General features: G+C 36.0%; 1 protein-coding gene across 1 annotated transcript in view; it reads left to right on the top strand.

Moving 5' to 3' along the window:
* Window positions 1-6,078: 6,078 nt before the first annotated feature.
* Window positions 6,079-26,608, top strand: part of MAP2K6 (mitogen-activated protein kinase kinase 6) — a 151,165-nt gene continuing 130,635 nt past the window's right edge. Inside the window, exon 1 of the mRNA XM_021002626.2 lies at window positions 6,079-6,366. Within this exon, the coding sequence (XP_020858285.1) occupies window positions 6,351-6,366 (16 nt within the window). The 5' untranslated portion in view covers window positions 6,079-6,350. The remainder of the gene's footprint in view (window positions 6,367-26,608) is intronic.

Below are 26,608 nucleotides of genomic sequence, written 5' to 3' on the forward strand. Positions count from 1 at the left end.
AAAGAGAACCAAAATTAATAGCACCAAAGTGAAGGGAGTGAATTCACCACCAGTGAAGATGAAATTAAGACAATGTTAGGAGCTATTTTGCCCAGTTTTATACCAATAAATTTGACAATCTAAATGAAATGGATCAATATCTATAAAAATATAAATTACCCAGATTAATACAAGAAGAAATAAAATACTTAAATAACCCAAAATTAGAAAAAGAAATTGAACAAGACATCAATGAACTTCCGAAGAAAAAAATTTCTAGGGTCAGATAAATTTACAAATGAATTCTACCAAGTATTTAAAGAAAAATAATTCCAACACTATGTAAACTATTTGGAAATATAGGTGAAAGAGTCCTACCAGATTCCTTTTATAACACGAATATGGTGCTGATATCCAAACCAAAAAGAGCCAAAACAAAGAAAGAAAGTTGTAGTCCATTTCCCTAATGAATATTGCTGCAAAAAATAAATAAATAAAATACTAGTAAAGAGATTATACCAATATATCACAAGGATCATATACTATGGCCAGTTGGCCTATACCAGGAATGCAGGGCTGGTTCCATATAACCATCAGCATAATTGACCATGTCAATAACAGAACCAATAAGAATCATATGATTATTAATAGATGCAGAAAAAAAGCCATTTACAAACATGGTATCCATTTCTATTAAAAACACTGGAGAGAATAGGAATAAAAGAAGCTTACCTTAAAATGATAAGTAATATGTATCTAAAACCACCAGCAAGCATTATCTGTAACGGGGGACAAGCTAGAAGCCCTCTCAGTAAAACCAGGGGTGAAGCAAGGATGCCCATTATCACTTCTCTCACCTTTCATATTGCAATAGGAATTTTAGCTATAGCAATGAGAGAAGAAAAAGAAATTAAAGCAATTAGAATAGGCAGTGAGGAAACAAAAATATCACTCTTTGCAGATGATATAATATTACACTTAGAAAATCCTAGAGAATCAACTAAAAATGACTTGAAATTATTAACAACTTCAACAAAGTTGCAGGATACAAAATAAATTCACATAAATCATCAGCATTCCTATATATTACCAACAAAGTCCAGCGGCAAGAGATAGAAAGAGAAATTCCAATTAAAATAACTGTAGATAATATAAAATACTTGAAAGTCTACCTGCCAAGACAAACCCAGGAACTATATGAACACAACTATAAAACACTTTTCACACAAATAAAGTCAGATCTAAACTATTAGAAAAAAAATTAATTGCTTATGGATAGGCCGGGCCAATATATTAAAAGTGACAATTTTACCTAATCTATTTATTCAGTGCCATACCAAACTATCAAAATTTCTTTATAGAGCTAGAAAAAATAATAACAAAATTCATCTGGAAGAACAAAAGCTCAAGGATGTCAAGGGAATCAATGAAAAAAAATGCAAAACAAGGTGGTCTAGCAGAACCGGATCTTATAAGGTGGCATTATAAAGTGGTAAATATCAAAACAATCTGGCACTGGCTAAGAAATAGAGTAGTGGAATAGATTAGGTATAAATTATATTATAGTAAATGACGATAGTAATCTAGTATATGATAAATCCAAAGATCTAAGCTTTTGGAACAAAAACTCATTATTTGACAAAAACTGTGGGGCAAATTGGAAAACAAGAGTGCAGAAACTAGGTATGGACCAACATATCATACCATATGTCAAGATAAGGTCAAAATGGGTACATGATTTACACATAAAGATTGATACCATAAGTAAATTAAGAGAACATGGAATATTTTATCTGTCAGATATATGGATAAGGGAAGAATTTAGGGCCAAAGAAGATATAGAGAGAATTATGAAGTATAAAATAGATTATTTTGATTATATAAAATGAAAAAGTTTTTGCAGAAACAAAACCAATGCAACCAAAATGAAAAGAAAAGCAGAAAACTAGGGGAAAATTTTTTTGCAACAAGTATCTCTGATAAAGGCCTCACTTCTCAAATATCCAGAGAACTGAGTCAAATTTATTTTTACTGTTTTTTTTTTTTGCAAAGCAATCGGGGTTAATGACTTGTCCAGGGTCACACAGTTAGTAAGTGTCTAGTGTCTGAGGCCGGATTTGAACTCAGGTCTTCTGGACTCCAGGGCTGTGCTCTATCCACTGAGCCACTTAGCTGCCCCCAAATTTATAAAAATATGAGCCATTCCCCAATTGATAAATGGTCAAAGGATATGGACAGGCAGTTTTCAGACAAAGAAATCAAAGCTATCTATAGTCCTATGGAAAAAGCTCTAAATCACAACTGATCAGAGAAATGCAAATTAAAACAACTCTGAGGTATCAATTCACACCAATAAAAGTGGCTAATGTAACAAAAAAAATGAAAATGTTGGATCCTGGAGGGGATGTAGGAAAATTGTGTCACTAATGCCCTGTTGGTGGAGTTGTGAACTGATCCAACCATTCTAGAGAGCAATTTGGAATTATGCACAAAGGGCTATAAAACTGTGTATTTATACCCTTTTGAAGCAGCAACACCACAGCTAGGTCTATATTCCAAAGACATCCAAAAGAAGAGAAAAGGATCTATTTGTATAAAAATATTTATAGCAGCTTTTTTTGTGGTAGCTAAGAATTGGAAATCAAAGGGATGCCCATCAATTGGGGAATGACTATATATGACTGTGATGGAATATTATTGTGCTATAAGAAATAACAAGCAGGATGATTTCAGAAAAACCTGGAAAGACTTACATGAACTGATGCGTAGTGAAGTGAACAGAACCAGGACAATATTGTACACAGTAACAGCAATATCGTTCAATGAAGAATTATGACTGAGTTATTCTCAGCAATACAAAGATCCCAAGACAATCCCAAAGGACTAATCATGAAGCACACTGTCCGCCTCCAGAGAAAGAGCTGATATTGATTGAATACAGACTGAAGCATGCTGTTTTTCATTTTTTTCTTTTATACAAGTCTTCTTGTACAAAATGATTAATATGGAAACGTTTTATATAATAGCACATGTATAACCTATATCTGATTGCTTACTGTCTGGGGGGTGGAGGAGGGGAAGGAGGGAAGTATAGAATTTGGGACTCAAAACTTTAAATAAAAATGTTAAAAAAGAAAAAGAATAGAAGGAGCTCTTAGGGCTGAGTATTGCCACTGCTATTGCCACTAGCATTGCCAGAGGTGAGATGTAGGACTTCCCAGAGCTACTGCAGCAAAGATTGTCGCTGTCTTCGTTTGCTGGGAATTATATCAATGTGAAATTTTGTCTCCCTTCTACTTCCTGGAGAGAGTGGAGCTCCATTCTAAAGCTTATCTTTGTTTCTTTAAAGTTTATATGTAACCTGTCAGCTTCTTCCTGGATTCTCTTTCTGCCATCAGAGACCTTTTCCTGAAGAGAATCTGGAAACTCAAGTCCCCTCTATTGAAACTGAAAGCCAAAAGAATTAGAATCCCTGCTTTCCTAAGCTCTCACCAACACTGCCCCTTACATGGGCACAGAGCATCAAGTAATCATTCTCCATCAATGAGGAGAGTCTTAAGTAAATAGATTTAAGCCCCAGGTTATATTCATTTTACATTACCGTTCATCCGGTCTCTGAAAGCTGGTATTAAGATAAAGCTGAGGTTAACCAAGTGCATTATTGATCTGTGTATATTTCTTTTGCACAAAGGCAACTGAAAGGGAGGTTAAGGGGCTACACAGAATGAGAAGGAATCTCTTAATCTTTGGGATGACCCCAGCTGGATCTTCAGAATGAACCCCAAGGATTTTTATTAATAGATATTATTACTCTCCCCAAAGCAGGGAAACGATTAAGCTACGTGAATCAGGACCATCCCAGATTTCCCTGGGCACAGATGAGTTAGCAGTGTTAGGAGGCATGGTAGGAAGTTTTCTCCCCAAACTCCTCAGAGGCAGTGGCCTCAGGCTACTAACTTTCCCTTCCTATTATTTCATTCTCCTACTCTAAGTCCTAGGAAACCCCTTCACTTCCCTGGGTGGGGCTGAAATTAGAGCCAAGAGAGGAAAGAATAATAGTTCTGCCCACAAGAGGGTATGGGTTGAGTAGAGGGACTGGAGTGTTCGCTAAATGCCTCCAACCCCACCCACAGTATATGTATCTCATTTCCCTTATACTGTATCATTTAAAGGTGTCAGAACTATAGATTTTAAAGTGGGAAGGCAAAGAGGTTGAGTTTCCCTCCAGTTAGTGTTTTGCTTTGGCTGAGACATATTATGAGTAAAGAAGTGAGCAACCACCAATATTTATTACTTCAATGATTCGATGACTTGCAATTTCATTTGCGTGGGAATTCTCTCTACTACACAGAACCCCCTTTTCTAATTAGTAGAAAGCTCAAAGGGTTGCTATGGCTGAAGAATTCATTACCCTACCAACAATCTGGTGATGAGTCTCTCTGAATTTAGTTAGGCTAGTCTTTGGGGGCGGACCTGCTTATAAGTAGCTAACAGTATCGCACTCTCAGGCTATCAAAGCACTTTATCTTATTTGATCTTCACTACAATCCCGAAAGGTGTTGTCATTCCCATTTTAAGGATGAGAAAACTAAGGCTGAGAGAGGTTAAGTAAATTGTCCAAGTTCATAACAGTCAGAGGTATGTGTTGACTCAAAATCCAATGGTCTATCCACTACATCAATTTTTAAAGCTTCTACTCTCTCCTTGCAGAGCCTTTAATGACCTTGGGTCACCTCCATGCCATCCCTAAGGCACTGATGAACTTTTAGGAGTGACCTCCAAGTAAATCTGAAGGCAGAAGGGGAAAGGAAGGTGCATCTTTAACTTTAAAAGATATTACTCTAAGATGTCAGGTTTACACAACATCTACCATACATTTTTATCTTTTATCCTCACAATAACACTGTGCTGGAAGTGCTATACTTATTAATATGCCAGGGATATTAATATCCCTTATTAATATTTTGGCAGATAAGGAAACTGAGGTTGAATGAAGGTAAGTGATATGCAAGTGTCTGACAACAAATGATAACGCCAGAGGAGTGTCAAAAATTACCTAAGTTCTTAATTTTGAATCCACAGATATCAGATAGATTTCAGAAGTTCCATAACCTTGAATGGGGGAAAATACTTCTTTATTTCCACTAACCTCTAATTGAAATTTAGCATCTCCTTCAATTATGGATGTAGCAACATAACATTATTCTGAGAAAACATCCATTAACTTCAAGGCCCATGACACTAAAATAGGTTAAGAGGCCAAGAATGAATTCTAGTCCAACTGCCTGATTTTACAGATTAGGAAACTGAGATCAAACGACTTGCTTAAAATTAAAAATGCTTTCTAATAAGTAGATCTGGGTTTTGAACCCATATCCTCTGGCTTATGGTCCAAAATTCTTTCTACTGACTCCACCTCTCCCATTTGAACCTGGTGCTGTTTCCATCATACGGCCTGCTGTTCAGCAGAAACGTTTAAATTTTGATATATATAGTTTTAACCTCTATAAACTTTCTGTTTAATCTTGCAGTCAAGTTCCCACAATGACCCTCAGGTGTCCAAACTCCAATTCTTGATAATAGCCTAGAGGGAGGGATAGACTGACTTTATATTAAGTAGCTTGGTGACACACCTCCTCTCTTCCATTTCGCAACATCAACCTTAATTTCGTTCTTCCTCAGTCACAAAACAATTATTCTATCTGAAAAGGAAAGAACGGAGGTGCAAGGCGTAAAAAAAAAAAGATAGTAATTGCCCAACAGGTGCTTATTCCAGGACTCCTACCGGCACCTGAATACCCAAACCGACTCTCTACAAAGAGTCAAGTGCCACCACCTCCTGCTTGCCCTTCAGATGTAGTTGTCGGAGACTTTTGTGTTCCTTTACTCATGGCACACTCTAACCATCTGCAACAGATTGGCTTGATTGCCTGCGTGAAGTTTATGTAACAACTACACAAAGAACCTGGTGACTTGAGACACCCAGGTTCCTTAAAAACACGCTCCATTAACTTCTCCTAGGAACTACAATACCCAACTGCCCCTGCGCTCTTTGCAGGAAGGACGTCTGCGCAGTAAGACACTCAGTTCCAAGTTTGGAGCTTTTAGCTGCCAGCCCTGGCCCATCATGTAGCTGCAGCACAGCCTTCCCTACCATTGCAATTGGAAAAAATCACTTTCCAATCTGTTTTGCAAGGTGTGCATTTCCACTTTGATTTCCTGAAAGATCATCTGCTGCATCGATCAAGAAAAACTTCACTTGCATGAAGACTGCGCGTCTGCAGCTTGAATCTTTATTGCAAAACTAGCTACAGAAGAGAGGCAAGGCAAAGTCTTTTGTGCTCCCCTCCCCCATCAAAGGAAAGGGGAAAATGTCTCAGCCAAAAGGTAAGAGCCTATTTGCATTGCTTGCAAAAAATGCAAAAACTCGTGCATGCATTTGCAAATGCATGGATGCATTTTTTGCCAGGCAATTGCATTTTAAAGTTTGAGGCTTTCCGAAGCTCAGTTGTATTTCCTGTTTAGTATGTGTCTTTTTTTTTTTTTTTTTGCAGACACAGAGAGTTCCTGTAAGGCAGGGCTTGCAGTTCAGCTGTGCGTTGATGTTATTTGCATTCTTCTGCTAGGATTACTGAGCTCTTTTTGCCTTTTGCATAGTCAGGACAGATAAAGCAGGTTGGAAGTGTCTAAATATGCAGTGCTTTCTCTCTTTGGAAAATTCTGTAGAATGCATTCACATCGTGCATCGATTCAAGTACTAGAGTACTGTAAACTTTTAAAGAGTCTGTTTCTCAAATGAAAGGCACAAGGAGTTAAATTGCTAGGAATTAAGTATATACCTATGTTTCCATGGGAAATAATTTTTCTGGCATCAGTCCTTAGCTAATTTTCCATTGATTTCCTGCTGAATGTCAGGCAACTTTTGATTTTTAAAGGTAGGATTTGGATAACATCAGGTTACTAAAAGCTTGCAAGAAATCCTGGTCTTTTAAGATTTTGCACTTTACCATAGGACTTTATTGGTCGAATAGAGTTCATAAGTTGAGCAATGAAGAGATAAAACTTGAGAAGTCTGACCATTTGGGAGGTAACTTTTCATCTCAGAGTAGAAAGTAGAGGGGGGGAAAAGCTGTGCTTTCAGGATGTTGCAAGAGTGGGGAGCTATACTATTTCATTAATAACCAAAATGAGATCTTTTAAGCACATAAAAATGGAATACACATATTTAGCCTTTAGATATGTTATTAGATGCAGAAGTTCAAGGTTTGTGCATTTAATAGTTCGGGTTTTTTATTTCATACAGCTGTTGCACTTGTATTTTTCAGCCTTTAAATGGCATCTGGGGGTATTAGAACAAAATATCTGGCAGAGCATCAGAAGACCAAGGAGGTACTTATAAGTTGCCCTCAGGATTTTGAGTCTTTTTTTGAAGTAAATATTACTGAACCACACAGAGAGCACATGCTTTATGACAAGGTAAGGAAGAAGGAAGTGATAAGTTAGGCATCCTGGCATCCATACTACCAGTGACTTATGGATACAGAATAAGTATTATTTGATGATAACAAAAATCAAGGATTTGATAATCTGTCCATAGGCTTAATATGGCAAAAGATTACAAAGTTGTTACAGAACAATTACATTCTTAACTTTAAGGATCTAAAGACATGATTGTAGAAGTGATAGTTGCAAGACTTTGAAGACTCTTGATAAGGACTAGGAGAGGAAAAAAAAACCCAACCTGAAAAAATGTTCCATCTAGAACGTAAGTAGTTACAGGGCTAGATTTATTTTTAGTGGCTGCAGTGGAAAGAACATTGGATTTGATTTTAGAGGACATGAGTTTGAATTCCAGTTCTACCACCTGTGTGAATTTAGGAAATTAGTTAACCTCTCAGAGTCTCAGTTTTTTTAAATTATTAAAAAGAGGGAGTTGGATTAAGTGACCTCTGAGATCTTTTCAAGCTCTAAATCTATGATCCTGTGAACAAGGATGGGGGGTGGGGTTAAAATCATAGGGAATTAGATTTTGCCTAAACCAACAGGAGGCTTCCTAAGAATTTGAGGTATCTGAAAATGGAATAGGTTGCATTGTGAGTTAGGTGGTAAGTTTCTGATCTGTATGAATGTTCAAGTACAGGAGGGATGTCCGCTTGTTGGAGTGGGATTTGAGCCGATGTCATCTGGCTCCAAATGTAAAATACCCATCCCATCTCATCATAATGGAGAAGGGAATTTTGGACCAAGTAACTCTAAGATTGCTTTTCTTAAAAAAAAAAAGTTTGATTATGAACTAGAAACTCATCTATATATATTTTGGAGAGGCAATCCTGGTTAAGTGACTTGCACTTGCTGTGTGCACACAGCTAGTGAGCATCATGTGTCTGAGGCCACATTTGAACTCAGGTCCTCCTGACTCCAGGGCTGGTGCTCTATCCACTGTGCCACCTAGCTGCTGTTCATCAATAAATATTAACATTTCTCTATACAAAGAAAGCCAGAAAATGGGAATTGTATATGAAATTGGAAGTGAAACCATTATGTGTAGCTTATTTTAAAAAATTATCTTAAAACTCCGTGTGGTAGTACCAAACATTGCTCTGCTTGTCTGTGTCTCCATCCAGATTTCCTTCAGCTTTCTTTGGTACATTAAGTGTTTTATTGATGCCCTACCTTCTAACAAAGAGTAGTCAAGCAGAATGATTTTTGGTTGTAATAGTGATATCTGATAATAAATGTCTCGTTCTCCATTTATATTATATCACTTCTCTGCCAAGAAGTGAGGGTCGTGCCTGATCATCAATCTTTGGCATTATAATTGGCCATTATATAAATTACCATCCTTAATTCTTTCAAAATTCTTTTCCTTTATATATAATGTTGAAGGTGTTCTATAAATTGTTCTCCCAGTTACACTTCATTTCACTCTGCATAAGTTCATAAAATCTTCCAAAGTTTCTCTGAATCTGAGACTTCTATCATTTTTTATGGTGCAATACTATTATATTTACTATACTTTGTTTAGCTGTTCCCCAGATGATTGACACTTTGTTTACAGTGTTTTGCTGCAACAACAAAGTGCTGCTATAAATAATTTTGTACATATGAGTCTTTTCTTTCTTTTCTTTCTTTGGAGTATATGCCTAATAGTGGTATTGTAGGTCAAAGAGTATGCATTGTTTAGTGACTTTGGAGCTATAAGTCCAAATTGCTTTAGAAAAGTTTTAAACTTGGGGTCCACAGACCCTTGCAAGGTTCATGGATAGATTTCAGAGATTCCATGAGTTTGGATGGAGGGAAAAAAGTGCATCTTTATTTTCACTAACCTCTGACTAAAACATAGCATTTCTTTCATTATGAATGTAGACAACAAATCAAAGTAGTGTTAGGTTTCACCAGACTGTCAAAGGGGCCTGCAGCACAAAAAAAAAAAAAGAAAAAAAAAGAAAAAGCTTAACATTCCCTAGTTTAGAGAATGGCTGGATCTCTTCATAGCTCTGCCGACAATATGTTATAAGTGTGCCTGTCACTTTTGCTAATCTGATGGTGGTGAATTAGAATCTCAGGATCATTTTAATTTGCACTTCTCTTGTTAATGATTTTGAGCATTTAAAAAATTTGGTTCTTGATATCTTGAATTTCTTCCATTGAGAATAGCCTGTTCACGTCCTTTGACTATTTACTTCTTTGGGGAATGGTTTGTTCTCATGTATTTTTATCTGCTTCCAATTTTCTGGATATTGAACATTTATCAGAAGAATTTCTGCAAAGATTTTCCCTCCAGTTCACAGATTCCCTTCTAATTGTAATTGCATGGGTAGTGTTTGTATTAAACATTTTCAATTTTATAGAATCACAGTTGTCTATTTCCTTTCTCTTGTTTCTTTGGATAAGAATTTTTCCCCTGTCCATAACTGTGAAAAATTTCTTTCCTCTAATTTGTTTATAGTGTGACTTAGATATAAAAGGTCATATGACCACTTGGAGCTTATTGGTAGTATATGGTAGAAGATGTTGATCTATACTTAATTTCTCCTACACTGCTGTCCAATTTTCCCATTAGGTTTTATCGAATAATACATTGCTACCTCAGTAGTTTGTGGCCTTGGGTTCACTGCATACTCTGATACTGTTTTAAATTGCTCTGACATTTTATGTCTAATTTGTTTGATTTATCAGATTTTTAAAAAATTTTTAATCAGTTCCAAATAGTCTTGATGCTTACTGATATGTATAATTTGAGATTTGGTACTACTAGACCCCCTTTCTTCTCATTTTTTCCCATTATTTCCCTTGACGTATTTGATCTTTTGTTCCTCCAGATGGATTTTGTTATGATTTTGTATAGTTCCACAAAGTATACCTTTGGTAGTGTGGGATGGCATATCATGATAAATTATTTTAGGCAGCCTTATGAGTTTTATTATATTAGTGTATCCCAACCATGAACAACTAATTCCTCTCCAATTATTTATTTTCCCTTATTTCTATAAAAAGTATTTTGTAGTTGTGTTCATATTATTCCTCTATGTGTCTTGGATAAGTCAGGAGGATCTAGGTTCAAATTCCACATGACACTTATTAATAGTGTGATTCTCAGGCAAGCAACTTAACCTCTTACACAATCAATTTTTTCATTTGTAAAATGTAGAGATTGGATCTGATAGCCTCCAAGGTCCTTTTCAGTTCTCAATGTGATAGACTCTCAGATGTTTTACATATTATGTAGTAATTTTTAATGGGATTTCTTTTTCAGTCATTCCTACCACTTTTTTGAACTAGGTAGCATAGTGGATAAGTGCACATAGAAGCAATAAGACTTGAATTCAAATCTAGTCTTAGACCCTTTCTAGTTGTGCAACTCTGAGTAAGTCACTTAATCTCTGTCTGCCTTCATGCATAAAAACGGGAATAATAATAGCACAGACTTCCCAGGGTTTTTGTGAGGATAAAATGAAAAAACTTTTAAAGTACTTTGCAAACTTTAAAACACTGTACAAAAGCATTATTATTATTATTAAGGGTTTTTTTGTCTTGTTGCTTTATAGGAATTATTATTTCTAGTGACATGTGATAATTTTGTTTCTTATTTGCTTATGGTTGTTCCCTTAATTTCTTTTTTTCTTGTCTTACTGTTATACCTAGCGTTGTATTTTTTTGATCAATTAATTAATTTTTAGTTTTCAACATTCATTTCCACAAGATTTTGAGTTCCAAATTTTCTCCCTATCTTGCCCCTCCCCCACCCCAATACAGCGTGCATTCTGAATACCCCTTCCCCTAATCTACCCTCCCTTCTATCATTCTCACCCCTTCTCTTATCCCCTTCCTCTTCTATTTTCCAGTAGGGCAGGATTTCTATACCCCATTGCCAGTATATCTTATTTCCCAGTTGCATGTAAAAACAATTTTTAACATTTGTTTTTAAAACTTTGGATTCCAAATTCTCTCCCTTCCTCCCTCCCCACCCTCATTGAGATGACAAGTAACTCGATACAGGTTATACATGTGTAGTCATGCAAAACACTTCCATAGTAGTCATGTTGTGGAAAAACTAGCTATATTTGCCCTTCATCCTATCCCACCCCTCCTTTATTCTATTCTCTTTTTACCCTGTACTTCCTCAGAAGTGTTTGCTTCTGATTATCCCTCCCTTCTATCATACCCTCCTCCCTTATCCCCTTCCCCTCTATTTTCATTTAGGATAAGATAGATTTCCATACCCAACTGAAACACCTAGCTTTCTAGAACTGTATTAATAATAGACAATATAATAGACAATCTTGCTTTACCTTTGATTTTACTGGAAAGCTCTCTAGTGTTTCTCAATCATAGATGATGATTGTTCTTGGTTAGATAGATAGTATTTGTCACATTAAAGAAAGGTCCAGTTATTCCTGTTTTCTCATACTTTAACATAAAAGCACTTGTATCAAAAGATAATTTTCTGCATCTATTCATGTAATTTTTATTGTTTTTGTTTCTAATGTAGTCTTTTATGTTTATAGTTCTTATAATATTGAACCAACCCTAAATTCCTGGCAGGAATCCAATCTGGTTGTCACTTATAGTCTTTTTAATATGTTGTTGTAAACACTAGATATTTTATTCAATACCTTTTGTACTGATAGTCATTAGAGATATGGCTCTATAATTTTCTTTCTCTGACTCATCTGTCCCTAGTTTAAGTATCAAGACCATTCATTTTTTTGATAGGAGTTTAGTAAGATGCTATCTTTCCCAATTTCTGAGCATAATTTATGTAAAATTGCAGCCAATTGTTGCTTGTGTTCTATAGAATTGATTTATAAATCCAGCTGATGTTGGATTTTTTCCCTTTGAGATTTCAATTTCTTTTTCTGAGACTGGGTTATTTAAATTCCCTATTTCTTTTTCTAATGATTTGGTTACATTATGTTTTAGAATTTGTTTTTCTGATGATCTGAGTATTTTATATTTTTGCAAATATTCTTCTGCTTTCATGTAAGTTTCACATGTTTCTTTTTTTTTCTGGCATGTCACTTAGCAAGATATCTTTTTAAAATTTCCTTTATTTCCACTGTGATTTGATTTATCTCTTTAAAATTAAAATCAATTAGTTAATAGCTTATCTATTTCATTAGATTTTTTTAGAAAAATCCATCTGAGTTTTTTAATCATTTCATTAGTTTTTATTTTAATTTTGTTTTATTTTTCTTAGATTTTAAGAAGTTCTATTTTGTCTCTAGTTGGGATTTTTAAATTTGTTGCTTTTTTAATTGCTTCTTTCTTTTGTTAAAAAAGTTATGTACCTTATTCATTGTTCTGTTCTTTCTTCCTTTTGTTGATGAATGCATTTAGAGATATAAAATTTCTCTGAAGGACTGCTTTGGTTACATCCTAAAAGTTTGGGTATAATGTTGAGTTGTAAAAGTTTTCTTTGATTAAATTATCTATTTTTATGACTTTTTAGATGATTAAATGATTCAATCTTCATTTAAGTTTGAATCCTTACTCAAAGATCATTTATGAATTATATTTTTCATTGTATTATGGTCAATAAAGATAAGTTTAATATTTCTTCTTTTCTGTATTTGTTATAAGGTTTGTTTTGTGTGTGTGTGTGTGTGTGTGTATGTATGTGTGTGTGTGTGTGTGTGTGTGTTGTGTTCTAGTACATGGTCAGTTCCTGTAAAGCTACCATGTATAGCTGAGAAATATGATTTTTATTCTTTTTTTCCTGCTTAGTAGTCATCAGAGATTTTATCTAACTTTTCTAAAGTTCTATTCAAGTCTTTAACTTCTTTCTTATTTATCTTTTTGTTGGATTTCTCTAGGTTTGCAAGGAGTACATTGTAGTCTCCAACTATTATAGTTTTGCTATCTATTTCTGAGTGTTATTTAATTAGCTTTTTCTTATGTAAGGATGTACTCATTATGTGGACCCTTCAGTGAATAATATGCAGTTTCTGCAAATAAGTTGGGAGGAACTAAGATATCTAAGAGGGTTTGCAAAATCAACATAAAGATATTAATATTTCTACATATTTCACATAATTAGTTGATTTAAGACAGACTCAGTACAAGTTAAAATGCTTCTAAATATTATATAGAATCATCTAGCATATAAATCAACCTAATATATAGATCATATGTAGCAATACGCACATGTATGTTTGACAGTAGAAGTATGTATCAGCATCAAATAATAAATATTAAATACTAGTATATATGTATGTGTACATATATATATCTATAGATATATATATATATCTATATATCTATAGATATATATATATCTGTATGTCTCATAATTTTTTCAGTAAAAACCAAATAGTCCAATAGCGACAATGAATATTACATTGAAAAACATAACAAAATGTAGAAGTATATAAAATACCTTTTGTGTCTGCTCCGTCAATAAACTGTCTTCCTATGTGAGTAATCACCTCTCTAATTTTCCTGGTCACTAGATTCACAGTTTTGATGCTTCTTTTGTTGTTTAGTTATTTCAACTCTTCGTGACCTTTTTGGGTCTGGGCAAAGATACTGGAGTGGTTTACCATTTCCTTTTCCAACTCATTTTACAAATGAGGAAACTGAGGCAAACAGGGTTGAGTGACTTGCCCAATGTCACACACTCTAGTAATATCTGAGGCCAGATTTGAATTCAGGAAAAGGAGTCTTCTGGACTCCAGGCCCAATACTCTGTCTACCATGGCACCTAGCTGTCATCTGATGCTTCTACCATGACCTTTTTAGTTTGTCAGTACCCTGTCCTCCTAGTTCTTAATTATTAAATGACTCAGTCTTCTTATAGGTGCTATTCCCTAGGACTCTCTACATCTAGAGTGTTAGGTAAAGCAAAACAGGGTTGTTTCTGATTTTAGTCTTCCCTCTTTACTGAAGTGAAGTTCTCATTCTAGGCAGTTTCTGGAAGTAGTGTCTGCTTTACTCCTAGCAACACATTTCTCAGCCGTTCTCTTTGCTGACTTAGAAACAAGCTGTTCTTCGATATTCTTGAGTTGCTTCTTCAATGTAACAGTTTCTTCTTGAGTACCTTTTAATAGTTCTTTTGTGTCAAGCAGATTGCTTGTTACATTTCTTTTGTTTATATCATTCTAATTTCAGTGGAGATATTGTATATTTAAGCATTTCTACCTGGTTGTCAGTTCCCCCTTTCAATATTTTCAGAATACCAAAGTTTCTCCCTAATTCTTGAAAACAAACATAGGTTTAGTACTATTACCCACATAATGTATTTCTCAACATGGCTCTTTGGGCATCAGATTCATCTCAACTTCAAGTGTACTTAAAATATTTATAATCATATATTAAATTGTTATATTTTAATTAATAATGAGGTTATTTTTTTTTTATTAACTTAGGGATCTAGGATGTTCTCAATCCTTATTCCCATCTCCATTTCCAGAAACTTCTTTTTAGGAATTCAACCTTTTAGAACAATCTGAATTTTTCTTTCCAGTCCTCATGTCAGTTCTGTCCACGCAGTTGTAACAAAAAATACTCCTGCCACTTCACTTGAACTATGTCGGTGGTGATCTTGCCCCAGAGGGTTGTTTGCTGCTCCTTTGACCCCTGCCTTGTTTAAGTGGAATGGTCTTGTCTGCTGTTCTCTCATTTTCTTTTCCATGAGTCTGAGAAGCCAGAGGTTGTCTCTTGCTTGGCTCTTGTGGTTCACTCATGGGAAATATCCTGGAGACAGACTGAGTTGAGTTTTTCCAAATTAGATGATACCTCGCAACTTGGATATAACACTTAGATTGGTTTATTATTTCTGGCAACTGATCAAAATTTGTCAGCCTTTGTTCATAATTAAGAGCAGTGTGATATGCCTTCAGCTCTTAAGGTTATACCATACTCCCTGCACACTGGCTCCAATTCTGAGGCATCTGCTTCCTCAGATTTTATTACTTCTTTCTCTGTCAATCTCTGTAGTTGACTAACTACCCAAGTTATGAATGTGAAGTGCCTTTTCCTTTTCTGTTGAACAATGAATGAACTTAGTGTATATACCTTACCATAGTGTCCTACCACCCCCAAATTGCCTTGCTAATCCTTGCCATGTGAATTCATGGTTTTGTAGTCTTCAGACTCCATAATTCCCCAAACTGTGCCTTTAAGACTTTCTTTTTCCCACTTTGGATACCCGATAATGCTGCAGTACTTTGGTCACATTTCTGATGCAAATAATCTATTTTTCTTCCAAAGAAGGACATGGATCCTTTCCTGAGCAAAGTCTTAAATTAGGTCTGTGTAATAATGTATAACATTGTGATGTAAGATCTCTGAAGTGGGGAGGCCTATCAGCACTAGTAGTTGTTCCTGTGATCCAAATGGCTTTTACTTCCCAATCAACCCTGATAGTCTGTAGATATCCAGTATCTCTCATTGATTATGATATAATTGGGTGTCCATTTATTACTCCCGGATGTCTTTACCAAACTTTCTCACTGGATTCTAATTCCTTGCGAAGGAAGGCATTCTCCATTGTGGGCACAGGAAAATGGAAGGAAGAAGGTTGTCTCCCTTCTTCCTCAGCGGGTAAAAAACAGGAGCTTATACCTGGGGACAGGTGGCTTGTGAGGTTGGTGTTAGTGTCTCTTCAGGGAAGGCTGAGAAAAGAACCTCATGTACCTTCAAGAAACTACCCTCCACTCCAATTTGGCTTTGGGGAAAATAGCTATGAGTGCCAAGATTTAACCATATGCAATTATTATCAGAGATTTAACCCTTTCACTATCCTTTCATCATCTGTGAGAGGCCTGGTAATTGAATTCCAAATACTTAATGAAATTTTAGAAGTGTCTATGTTCTCAGGTAAGTTATGCTAAATCAAGGGGTTTTTTTTGTCTTTTCACTTGCTTTTGAGTATGTTCTATCTCCCCAAAACCAAAATAGCATCTTGCAAAAATGCTCAGCATATCCTTTTCTCTTCAGTCATATGGTGCTCATTTTACTAAGAAGCCTATGTATGGTTCTATCTGCATTACTAGGCATCAGTACTCCAGAGGTGTAACTTTCATATAGCTGCCTTATAATGATGGGAGTAATACAATAGATATTAATACTTAAGTATTCCAATAAAAGTTAAATAAAATAAATGATCTGATATAAAAGAAACTAATTGGAAAGCTATCCAATTACATTCTACACATGTATGTAGAATTTCATTTCACATATGTTCTACATATTTTTTTATTCAGTGGATCCCTGCAAAAATATGGTATCTATAAACAAGTATACTAGATAATCTTATCAGTAAATCATAGTAAATGTGAAGGGTACCCGAATATATTTTAGATGATCCACTATAGTATCAGGTTCCACTCCTTTCCCCAAACTAGGCATTCTCTCTCTCTTTCTTTCTCCTTATCTCTCTCTCTTTCTGTCTCTGTCTCCTCTCTCTCTCTCTTTGGTTTTCTCCTTTCTCTGTCTCTTTCTGTCTCTGTGTCTCTCTGTCTGTCTCTGTCTCTCTCCCCTCCTTTCCCTGTCCTACAACTACTTTCATAATTCTAGAGGTAATCCTGTTGGAAGGGTAGCATATTCCTACTAATGTAGTTTCTGAGTCCCCAATGTGCTTTCCATTTGTAATTATCCTTATTTTTCTACATGAAATGAATATCAACATGGCAAAATGGATATAATTTATTAAAAAGTGAAATCAATAAACACACACACACACACACACACACACACACACACTCCAATAACCTTCAGGGGGTCTCAAAACTATTTTTGCTGTTTCAAGCTATTAAACCTTAGAACAGCACTAAAACTTTAGGCGCACCATGTATAAGTCCAGCAATGACAGATAGCTTCTCTTTGATTGTCCTTTTTATAGTCTCTTTCCATAGTTTAAGTAGAGCCTCACACAGTGAGTGTTTTGACTTTCAAAAATTTTTTAAACAATATTTTGGCTATGACCAATATCATCACTAAAGTAATCTCAAACCCTTAAAATATCAGCAGTTGAGTCTTCTTTACTTGTTTGGAAGCTTAGTATTAGCCCATTCAATGCCTCTCAAGATATTAAGTGAAGGCTGCTTTCTAAAATCTTCTTCATAAGATAAAATTGAAAACAGATTCTTCAGAAAAGATCTTAGCTGGTTTTCTATGTCCTCTTCAGCTGCTCTCAAGCTAAAACTTTAAACTGTCTTTTCCCACAGTTTCTCAAATAGATTAAAAAAGTCAAAACACCCAGTCTATACCAAACTTTGTATATGTGAGTTTGATCTTCCTTTTTTATGATTCAGATAATAGCAAGTGAAGTGAGATGCCTGTCTCCCTCCCTCACCCGTCTTGCATGTTTGTATAATCTTGTCATTTGTATGAAATTATGTTATTCTTTTTCCATATTTCTTCTCTAGTGTATTCCTTTTCCCTCCCTTTTCTCTTCTTTCTTAAATGCCAACGAAACAGAATAAAACCACACCCAGACCCTGTGCTTACCCTATTTAATTCCATTTATTTATCTTGAAAACCTTAGGATTCTGAAGAGACATTTGTCTCTTCTTTCCATATTAGGAAGTAAAACTTTTAATTGTTCCAAATGTTTCTATATAAGTTTCTCTTGATGTCTGTGTTTATATTTCAGAATTTCTGCTCAGCTTTGGTCTTTTCATTAAGAATACTCTTTGATTTTATTAAAGGTCAATTTTCCCACCTGGTAGATAATATTCAAATTTTCAGTCTAATTTGTTCTCAGTTAATAATATTATTATTATTCACAATAACGCTTTACATAGCACCTGAAATGTGCCAGGCACTGTGCTAAATGTTTTACAAATGTTATTTGATTTGATCCTTACAACAAGCCTGGGAGGTAGGTTTCAATTTTACAGAGAAAGAAACTGATGCAAAGAAGGTTAAGTGATGCTTCAGTTACACAGCTAGTAATGAGGCTGCATTTGTACTCAGGTCCACCTGACTCCAGGCTAACCATTGTGCTACCTAGTTGCCTTACAACCTCTTGATTATAAACCGTAATATTATTTACCATTTGGAATTTTGTATTCTAAGAAATTACCTCCTTCATAGTAGTTGCTGCTAAGTTTTGTGTAACCCTGACTATTGTTCCTTGGTACTATTTCTTTCTGGCTACTTGTAGTATTTTTTTTTAACTGGAAGAAATGAATTTTGGCCGTGATTTCCAGGTATTTCTAGTTTGAGGTCTCTTTCAAGAGCTAATTAAATAGCCTCTTATTATTCTTACTTTACTTTCTTGAGAAATCTTCTTTTCGATTTTTCTGAAATGTTGTGACCAGTTTCTCTCTTCCTTCCTTCCTTCCTTCCTTCCTTTCTTTCTTTCTTTCTTTCTTTCTTTCTTTTTCTTTCTTTCTTTCTTTGGTCATGGTTTTCAGGGAATCCAATAAATAAGTTCTCTTCTTGATTTGTTTTCCAGTGCAGTTGTTTTTCATTGTAGATTTTATTTTTTTTAAAAGCCTTTCGACTTTGTTTTAATATTTCTCATTGTCTCATGGAATGATTGAGTCTTGTTCTATATTTCAGGGAGTTCAATATTTGAGGAATATCTTCTATCTATAAATCTCATTTATTTTCTTTTCAATTTTTTCTCCTCTAAAACACTCATATCATTTATTCATTTTTAAAAATACCCTACTTTCCTTCTTTTAACCCCTGTCTTATTCCTCATGTCCCAGCCCTTAAAATGCCCACCCCCCACCTAAGGCTTTATAGTTATTGAGAGGGTCTTCTTTTTTTTTAAGTTTCTCTCTTGGATGTCTCTTAAATGCATAATATTTCTTAATTGTGTTTAATGTTTTCTTCTGTTTATTTATATTTTTAGCCCCAGTTCTTATTTTTTGATTTTGTGTTCAAGCCAGTACCCTCTGACCCTATTTGATGGTCTGAATAGGCCTGTTTTGCTATGTAGTTTGGTAGCTGTTTCTGCTGCTGTTCTGAATGGTATTGGACCCTAAACTCTGCCTTATTCACTGTTTGTGTCTCAGTCTTCTGTGGGTTCTAGCCTCAGCTATTCTCTTTCCTCTTACCTTTTAAGGACCTTTAATTGGGAGTTGGTTCAATCATTTGCTATGGCCCTGAGAGGCCCAAGTGGGCCTTGTTCTCAAGCCTCTTTCCCAGTCCTTTCTGCTTTGGTGCGTAGACATTAGGTTGCCCTTGTCCCCCTCTGTAGCTCTCAGTGTTCTGAGAAGGACATGATGGGACCCTATCTCCATGGTAGGTCCCTGTGAGAAATGGTTCTGATCTCAACCTGTGTTCTGTCAGGCTAAGAGTGAGGTCTGGCCTCAGGCAACTGATTATTGGGGCTGGCAATGACTTGCCATACTTGCTAAGAACTGGGCCAGAAGCCAGGAGAGATGATAAGAGGAGCCCCACCAGGTAAGCTAGTGAGGGTTCCCACCAACAAACTTAGGTTACAGTAATTCCCATTGGTTTCCCTGATAAAGCTTTTCTTTCTTTCTTTCTTTCTTTCTTTCTTTCTTTCTTTCTTTCTTTCTTTCTTTCTTTCTTTCTTTCTTTCTTTCTTTCTTTCTTCCTTCCTTCCTTCCTTCCTTCCTTCCTTCCTTCCTTCCTTCTTTTGGGGGATCTAGGCAATGGAGTTAAGTGACTTGCACAGGGTCACACAGCTAGTAAGTGTCAGGCGTCTGAGGCCAGATTTGAACTCAGGTCCTCCTGACTCCAGGGCCGGGTGCTCTATTCACTGTGCCCTCTAGATGCCCCCTGATAAAGCTTTTCTTCCCTTCCCTGTGGCTTCTGGCTTTACCACTCATTTCACTTCTCTGGTGAGACCCTACTTACTCTGCTCTGCTTTTCTAGGCATATTTTTGGTACACTTCTTGACCTGATGGAGGAGCTGATTTCTCTTTGTTTTCAGATTTCTTTGTCTTTATTTCTTCTGGGGCTTTTTTCAGGTAATTGTTAGGATTGTATGTAGGAGAGCTTGACTTTTCTACAGTCTTTTCCATCACCATCTTAAGAAGTATTTAAGTTCACTTCTAACTTTTATAAATTTAGGATGATATAAATATTTTTTAATGGGGAGAACTCACAACTAATGAAGACCAGAGTAATCAGATCTGAATGAGAGATGCATTGATAATTTCTTTGATTATTCATCGTAGTATCATAAAGAGAAGCCTCTCTTCATCTTCCTATTACCAGACTGACCTGTCTCGGTCTTCTTTGCTGGCTTATCTTGTATATTACTCTCCTCAACTTCCTAAGTCTGAGTGTTCCCCCAAAGCACTGTCCTGAGCCTTCTTCTCTTATCCCTCTATACCTTCTTGATGACTTCAGCAGTTCACATTGGTTTAGCATTTCTATGCTATGACTCTCTGTGTCTCTCTCTCCCTGTCTCCCTTTCTCTCTCATACAACAACAATCTCTTATTGCACATTTTAAAATGGATATTTCAGACATTAAAACTCAAAATGCCCTAAATGAAATTCATTCTCTGTCTCCTTTCCTCTCTTCAAACTCACTTCTGCCAAGTGCCCCTATTTCTCTAGAGAACATCACCATATTTTCAGTTACCCAACTTCACGGCCTTGGTGTCTTCCTTCCCTTCTCACTCTCCTTCACTGCACAATCTTGTCATTTTTGTCTCTTTCATCTGTTGCCTTCTCTCCACTCATACATGATCATATTAGTTTAGGCCCTCATAATTTCTTACTTGGATTACTGTAATATCCTCCTAATTGGTCTCCCTGCCTTAAGGCTTTCTCTACTCCAGTCCTCCACAAAGCTGTTAAAGCCCTTTTTGTGAAGTATGGGTATCTTGCTTACTCAGTAAATTCCATTGGCTCCCTATTACCAATAGGACCAAATGCAAACTCCACTCTTTGACATTTAAAATCCTTCATTATCTGACCCCAACATATTTTTTTCTACTTTTATTATACATTACTACCCTTCCCACCCTGTGTAGTTTAATCAGTCTGGCCTTCTGTTCCTCACAGAGAATCCCATCTCTGATTGACTCCCAAAATGCCTGGCATTCACTTTTACTCACCTTCACCTCTTTTGAATCCTAGTTTCTCTTAAGACTTAGCTTAAGAAACACTTTCTAAGTGAAGTCTTTCCTGAACACTCAGAAGCTAGTGTTTTTTCCCAAGATTATATTTTGATCTATATATGTACAATTGTGACTGCTGCCTAGATTGTAAACTCCTTAAGGGCAAAAATAGTTTCATTTTGCCTTTAATTCCCTATTATCTGACACATAGTAAGCACATAAGCGCTTATTAATTGATTGAACCACATATATTTCAGATGTAGTGAACATTAATTCGGTGAATATATATTGATAAGGCTTAAATAGGAGTAAAGACAGAGATTGAACTTGTGATTTCATTGATAACTCCCAGGGAACTCCCAGATGAGGAAACTCTCCCCACTAATGCAGGTTAGCACCTTCTCTGCTAGTTGTAATCTTAGAGAGTTGCCTCAAGTACTGAGAGGTAAAGTAATGTCCAGAGTGTGTCAGAGGCAGGACTTCAACCCAAATTTTCTGGCCAGTTCTCTATCTACTAGGCTTTTGCTGCTTCTCAAGTTTAAGATATATAAGACATTAGGACACAGGTACTTGAGATAATATTATACATAAAATTTGACAAAATCTTTGCCCCTAAAGAGCTTACTATCTGTTAGAGACCCCAATGTACACAACTGCACTTCAAAGAAACAATTATTTATAAAATGCCAACTATATGCATGACACTATACTAGAATGAAGATACAAACTCTGAAATAGTCTCTGACATCAAGGATCTTGCTTCCTATTGGCACAGGCCTTAAGAGAAGGATGAACAAAATATACGGGCATTGAAAAAAAAGTGTGATCACTTCTCATTTTGGGATATCAGCAAGGGTTTTATGGAGAAATTGCCATTTGAAGTGAGCTTCAGGACTATCCAATGAAAACCAAGACTTTTCATCCCAGCCACTCTCTAGTTACCTAAAAGCTCACCTCACTAGAAAATTGGAATTCTTAGTACACTAGAACAAGGTATTCAATGAGAAGGTTAAAGGAAGCATTTACTTTTTATATTCTCATTGCAGATGCCTTTTAAATCAGTGTCCAACTCCAAAAACACCTTTTCAGAATTCTAGGTCCTGTTTGAAATGTATAGTAGGTATGAACTTATGGTCTCTGTTAAAAAAAAAAAGAAAGAAAATGCAGTGGTGGGAGGAAGTGGAAGAACATTCCTGCCAAGGAGAAAACGCTTCTGAAATGAGTCCTGGCCTGCATTTTACTGTGATACTGGCACACTTTAGCTACAATGTTTGTTCTTGAATGGCCAATAAAATGATTTCTCTACCAGCGTACTTTGTACTGTTCATAGCCCAAAGCTGGAGAATAGGAGACATGTAAGGGGGAGGCAAAAGGTGGGCACTGAACATCGTAACATTTAAGAATCTCACAGCATGTCCCATTCAAAGACCATTATGGGTTTTCCAGTATCATTACAACTCAAAACTTGCAGACCATTTTGCTAAGCAAATGCAAAGTGAATTATATAGGCTTCATGGGAGCTAGGGAGATGGAGACAAGACATGGAGCTTTGGATAACTATTTCCCTGTTTTGCTGTATGCGTAATGGGATTCTGAAAGGAGAAGATCTTTTAAGAAATGTCATTTTCCACAATAGTAACTGTAGTTAGTGCCTTCAACATATTCACATAAGCAATTTAGGGAAGTGGGGACATTTTCCCAAAATTTATAGAGGTAGAATTACTTTGAGGAAATCTGAAATTCAAGTCAGCAGGAAGGATACCCAGAAAGTGCTGGAATTCCTGCATATTACAGGAAGACGAGCTACAGGAAAAATGTTTCATCTAAATTACCCAGGAGAGTATTGGTATTGTTATCAACACTAACAATCTACAGGGGAAAGCCCCATGTTCACCTGGAAAGATACAATAAAGTTTACCCCTATTAAAATGTACTTGCTTTCCTCTAAATGCCCCCCCTCTTCCTTCTTCCCTTCCAAAAATATTAGCTCATCGGAGCTCAGTGGAGTAGTGTGCAGAACAGTCATGAGAGCCAACTAGAGTGCATAAATTGGAAAACTACAGTATAATAATAGAAAGGAGCCTATCCCTAATACAGAATAAGGTGTATTTTTTTAGTAATTTATTTAATTCTGTCGATTTCATTTCTTAATGTGTGCAAATTCCTTATTGTAGTCCTAGTTTGTCATTTAACGTGTAATCTGAGCTATTATGTTTTATAATACTTCCTGTGTACTAGAAATCAGAAGGGTTACTTCTAGTTTGAGCTAAGCTCTTTTGTAACACTAAGGTCATTTCATATCATGGTCATTAACTTTGTATACAACATAAGGACAAGAATTTAGCGTGTTTTTTCTATTGACTTTAGCGCTAAGGAAATGAGCTGAAAGTATCTCATTGCTACAGAACAAAAAAAATAAGTACAGTTTTATAATTTGAATTATCTACAAGGCACATTTTAAATTTCTGATGATGATTAAATGATTTCTCAATTTAGGCTCAAGATATTCGGTATTTCAGAACACAAGAAACCATTGGGAAATGACGGGACTCCAATGTCTAAGTAACTGACTGAATTTCATGGCTGAGTCGTCACTCTAGCTTCAGCAATAACTTCCTGTCTGACAGTACATGACTCAAAAACCACTTATCGCCTTGCTTTTGTCTTAATTTTCATTTGTCTGCATTTAAACATCATTTGTGTGAAACTAAAATAGCCTGCTTTGTAGTCAGGTCTATATAAGGTCAACAGCTCTTTTTTAGGCCTCTATAACTTATTGTTGCCTCTGGGCAAAATAAGGGTTTTTTTTGTTTCTTCTTCTTCTTCTCCTTCTTCTTCTTGTCAGGGTTAAGTGACTTGCCCAGGATCACACAGTTAATATGTGCCTGAGGCGGAATTTGAACTTAGGTCCTCCTGACTCCACTGGCCACCTAGCTGCCTCCCCCCCCCTTTAATATGCTTTTGTATGTAATGCCTATGTTGTGTCTATATCTATAGTTGTAAAACAAATTATCCTTTAAAATCTATGGTATTACAGATGTCTATATATTCACTTATAGTCTCTCTCCTCAACTCAATCCTTCATTTTTACCAACTGCTGGCTGGATGTCACCAGCTGGTTGTCCTGTATGTATGCTTCCCAAACTCATTGTTATGTCTAGAACTAGAACTCATATTCCCCATTAACCTTATCCTTCCTCTACACTTCTAAATTTTAACATTATCACCATCTTCCCAGTCATCCAAGGTCACAACTGTAGAGTCTTCTTTGACTCTTCTATCTCTTTCATATACAACTAGTTGACAGGCCTTTTCAATCCTTTCTTCACAATACCTCCCTCACCCATCTCCATTTTCTTCATTCACATAGGCTCTACAGTACTTCAAATCTTCATCATCTCCCAATTGAGTTATCTACAATAGCTTCCTAACTGGTATCTCTGTTTAAAAAAAAAAAAGGGAGGCGCAGCTAGGTGGTCCAGTGGATAGAGCAATTGGCTCTGGAGTCAGGAAGACCAAAGCATCAGACACTTATTAACAATGTGACCCTGGGCAAGTCACTTAACCTTGACTGCCTCAAAAAAAATAAAAAGCAGAACAAACAGACATTCTCTCCCATTGCTAATTGGGTGTGGTATAGCTAATAGGTTGCTGGACTTGTCAGGAAGTCCAGAGTTCAGGTCCTTACCAGCTATGTGACACTTAACCTCTCTCAGTCCTAGTTTTCCCACCTGTAAAATGGGGGCAATTATAGCACTTCCTTCCTAGGGTTGTGAAGATAAAATGAGATTTTACTTACACATAGATATCAATCATGCTGTATTCTAAAGTACTTTATAAATGTTAGCTACTTTTATTATTCATATTCTACACAGCTGCAAGATTGATATTCCTAAAACATCAACCTATGTCTTGTCCCTGATAAAAGTTGATGGATATATAGATAAATCATTTATTAAGTGCTTACTATGTGTCAGGCACTGACATATATACAAATATACCTAAAAAGAAAGACAGTCCCTACCCTCAAGGTTACATTCTTTTAAAAAAAATTTTATTTTCCCCCATTACATGTTAAAACAGTTTTGAATATTCACTTAAAAATTTTTTGAGTTCCGAATTTTCTCTCTCCTTCCCTCACCTCTCTCCTCCCAGAGACAGTAAGCAATTTAACATAGGTTATACATGTTCAATCATGCAAAACATATTACCATATTAGTCATGTTGTAAAAAAAGACACAGACCCAAAGGAAAAAAAAACATGAAAAAAATACAGAACATGAAAAATACTATGCTTCAATCTGTATTCAGACTCCCATCAGTTCTTTCTCAGGAAGCAGATAGCATTTTTCATCATAAGTCCTTTAGAATTGTCTTGGATCATTGTATTGCTGAAGGTAGCTAAGTCATTTACAATTGATCATCATATAGTATTGCTGTTACTGTCTATAATATTCTCCTGGTTCTGCAAGGAGCTTACATTCTAATGAGGAAGACAAAGATAAAAGAAATCTGAAAAGTGAATGGGAATATGAAGAGTTGATATCCACTGGGGACATGGTGGAAATATCTGAAGAGTCCAGAGTGGAGCCAGGAGAGGAGAGAAAAACCAGTCAGAAGAGGGGACTGCAGGGAAGAAAGGTCTTCCAGTTTTAGAATGCTACAGGGAAAAAAGGCACTTTCTATGTTGAGAAAGCTTAGAAGATTCAGGGGGTGGGGTGATGGAGAAGTCCAGAGAGTCCCTTCGGAACAGGAATGAAGGAGTGAGTCTTCTTTGGCGAACTGTTTCTTCTAGGATAAAATGTAAACTTGCAGTCCTTTATTCCCTGACTCAAATTAACTTTTCCATTGTTATTTTATGACTCCCCTTCATGCACTCACTGTTGCAATGAAAGTGACCAGCTACCTCTTTCCCATAAATGATGTTCCTTTTCCCTTTGTGCTTTTTCCATAACTGGTCCCCATGTCTTCCAAGATAGAAAATATTTCATCTTTATTTCTGCCTTAATAGAATTACTTGTTCATTTGTTTCAGTTGTGTCCGACTCTTCGTGATCCCATTTGGGGTTTTCTTGGCAGAGACACTAGAGTGGTCTACCATTTCCTTCTCCAGCTTTTCATGAAGAAACTG

Source organism: Phascolarctos cinereus, unplaced genomic scaffold (genome assembly GCF_003287225.1).
Source record: "Phascolarctos cinereus isolate Bilbo 61053 unplaced genomic scaffold, phaCin_HiC Scaffold_5;HRSCAF=322, whole genome shotgun sequence".
Taxonomy (NCBI): Eukaryota; Metazoa; Chordata; class Mammalia; order Diprotodontia; family Phascolarctidae; genus Phascolarctos; species Phascolarctos cinereus.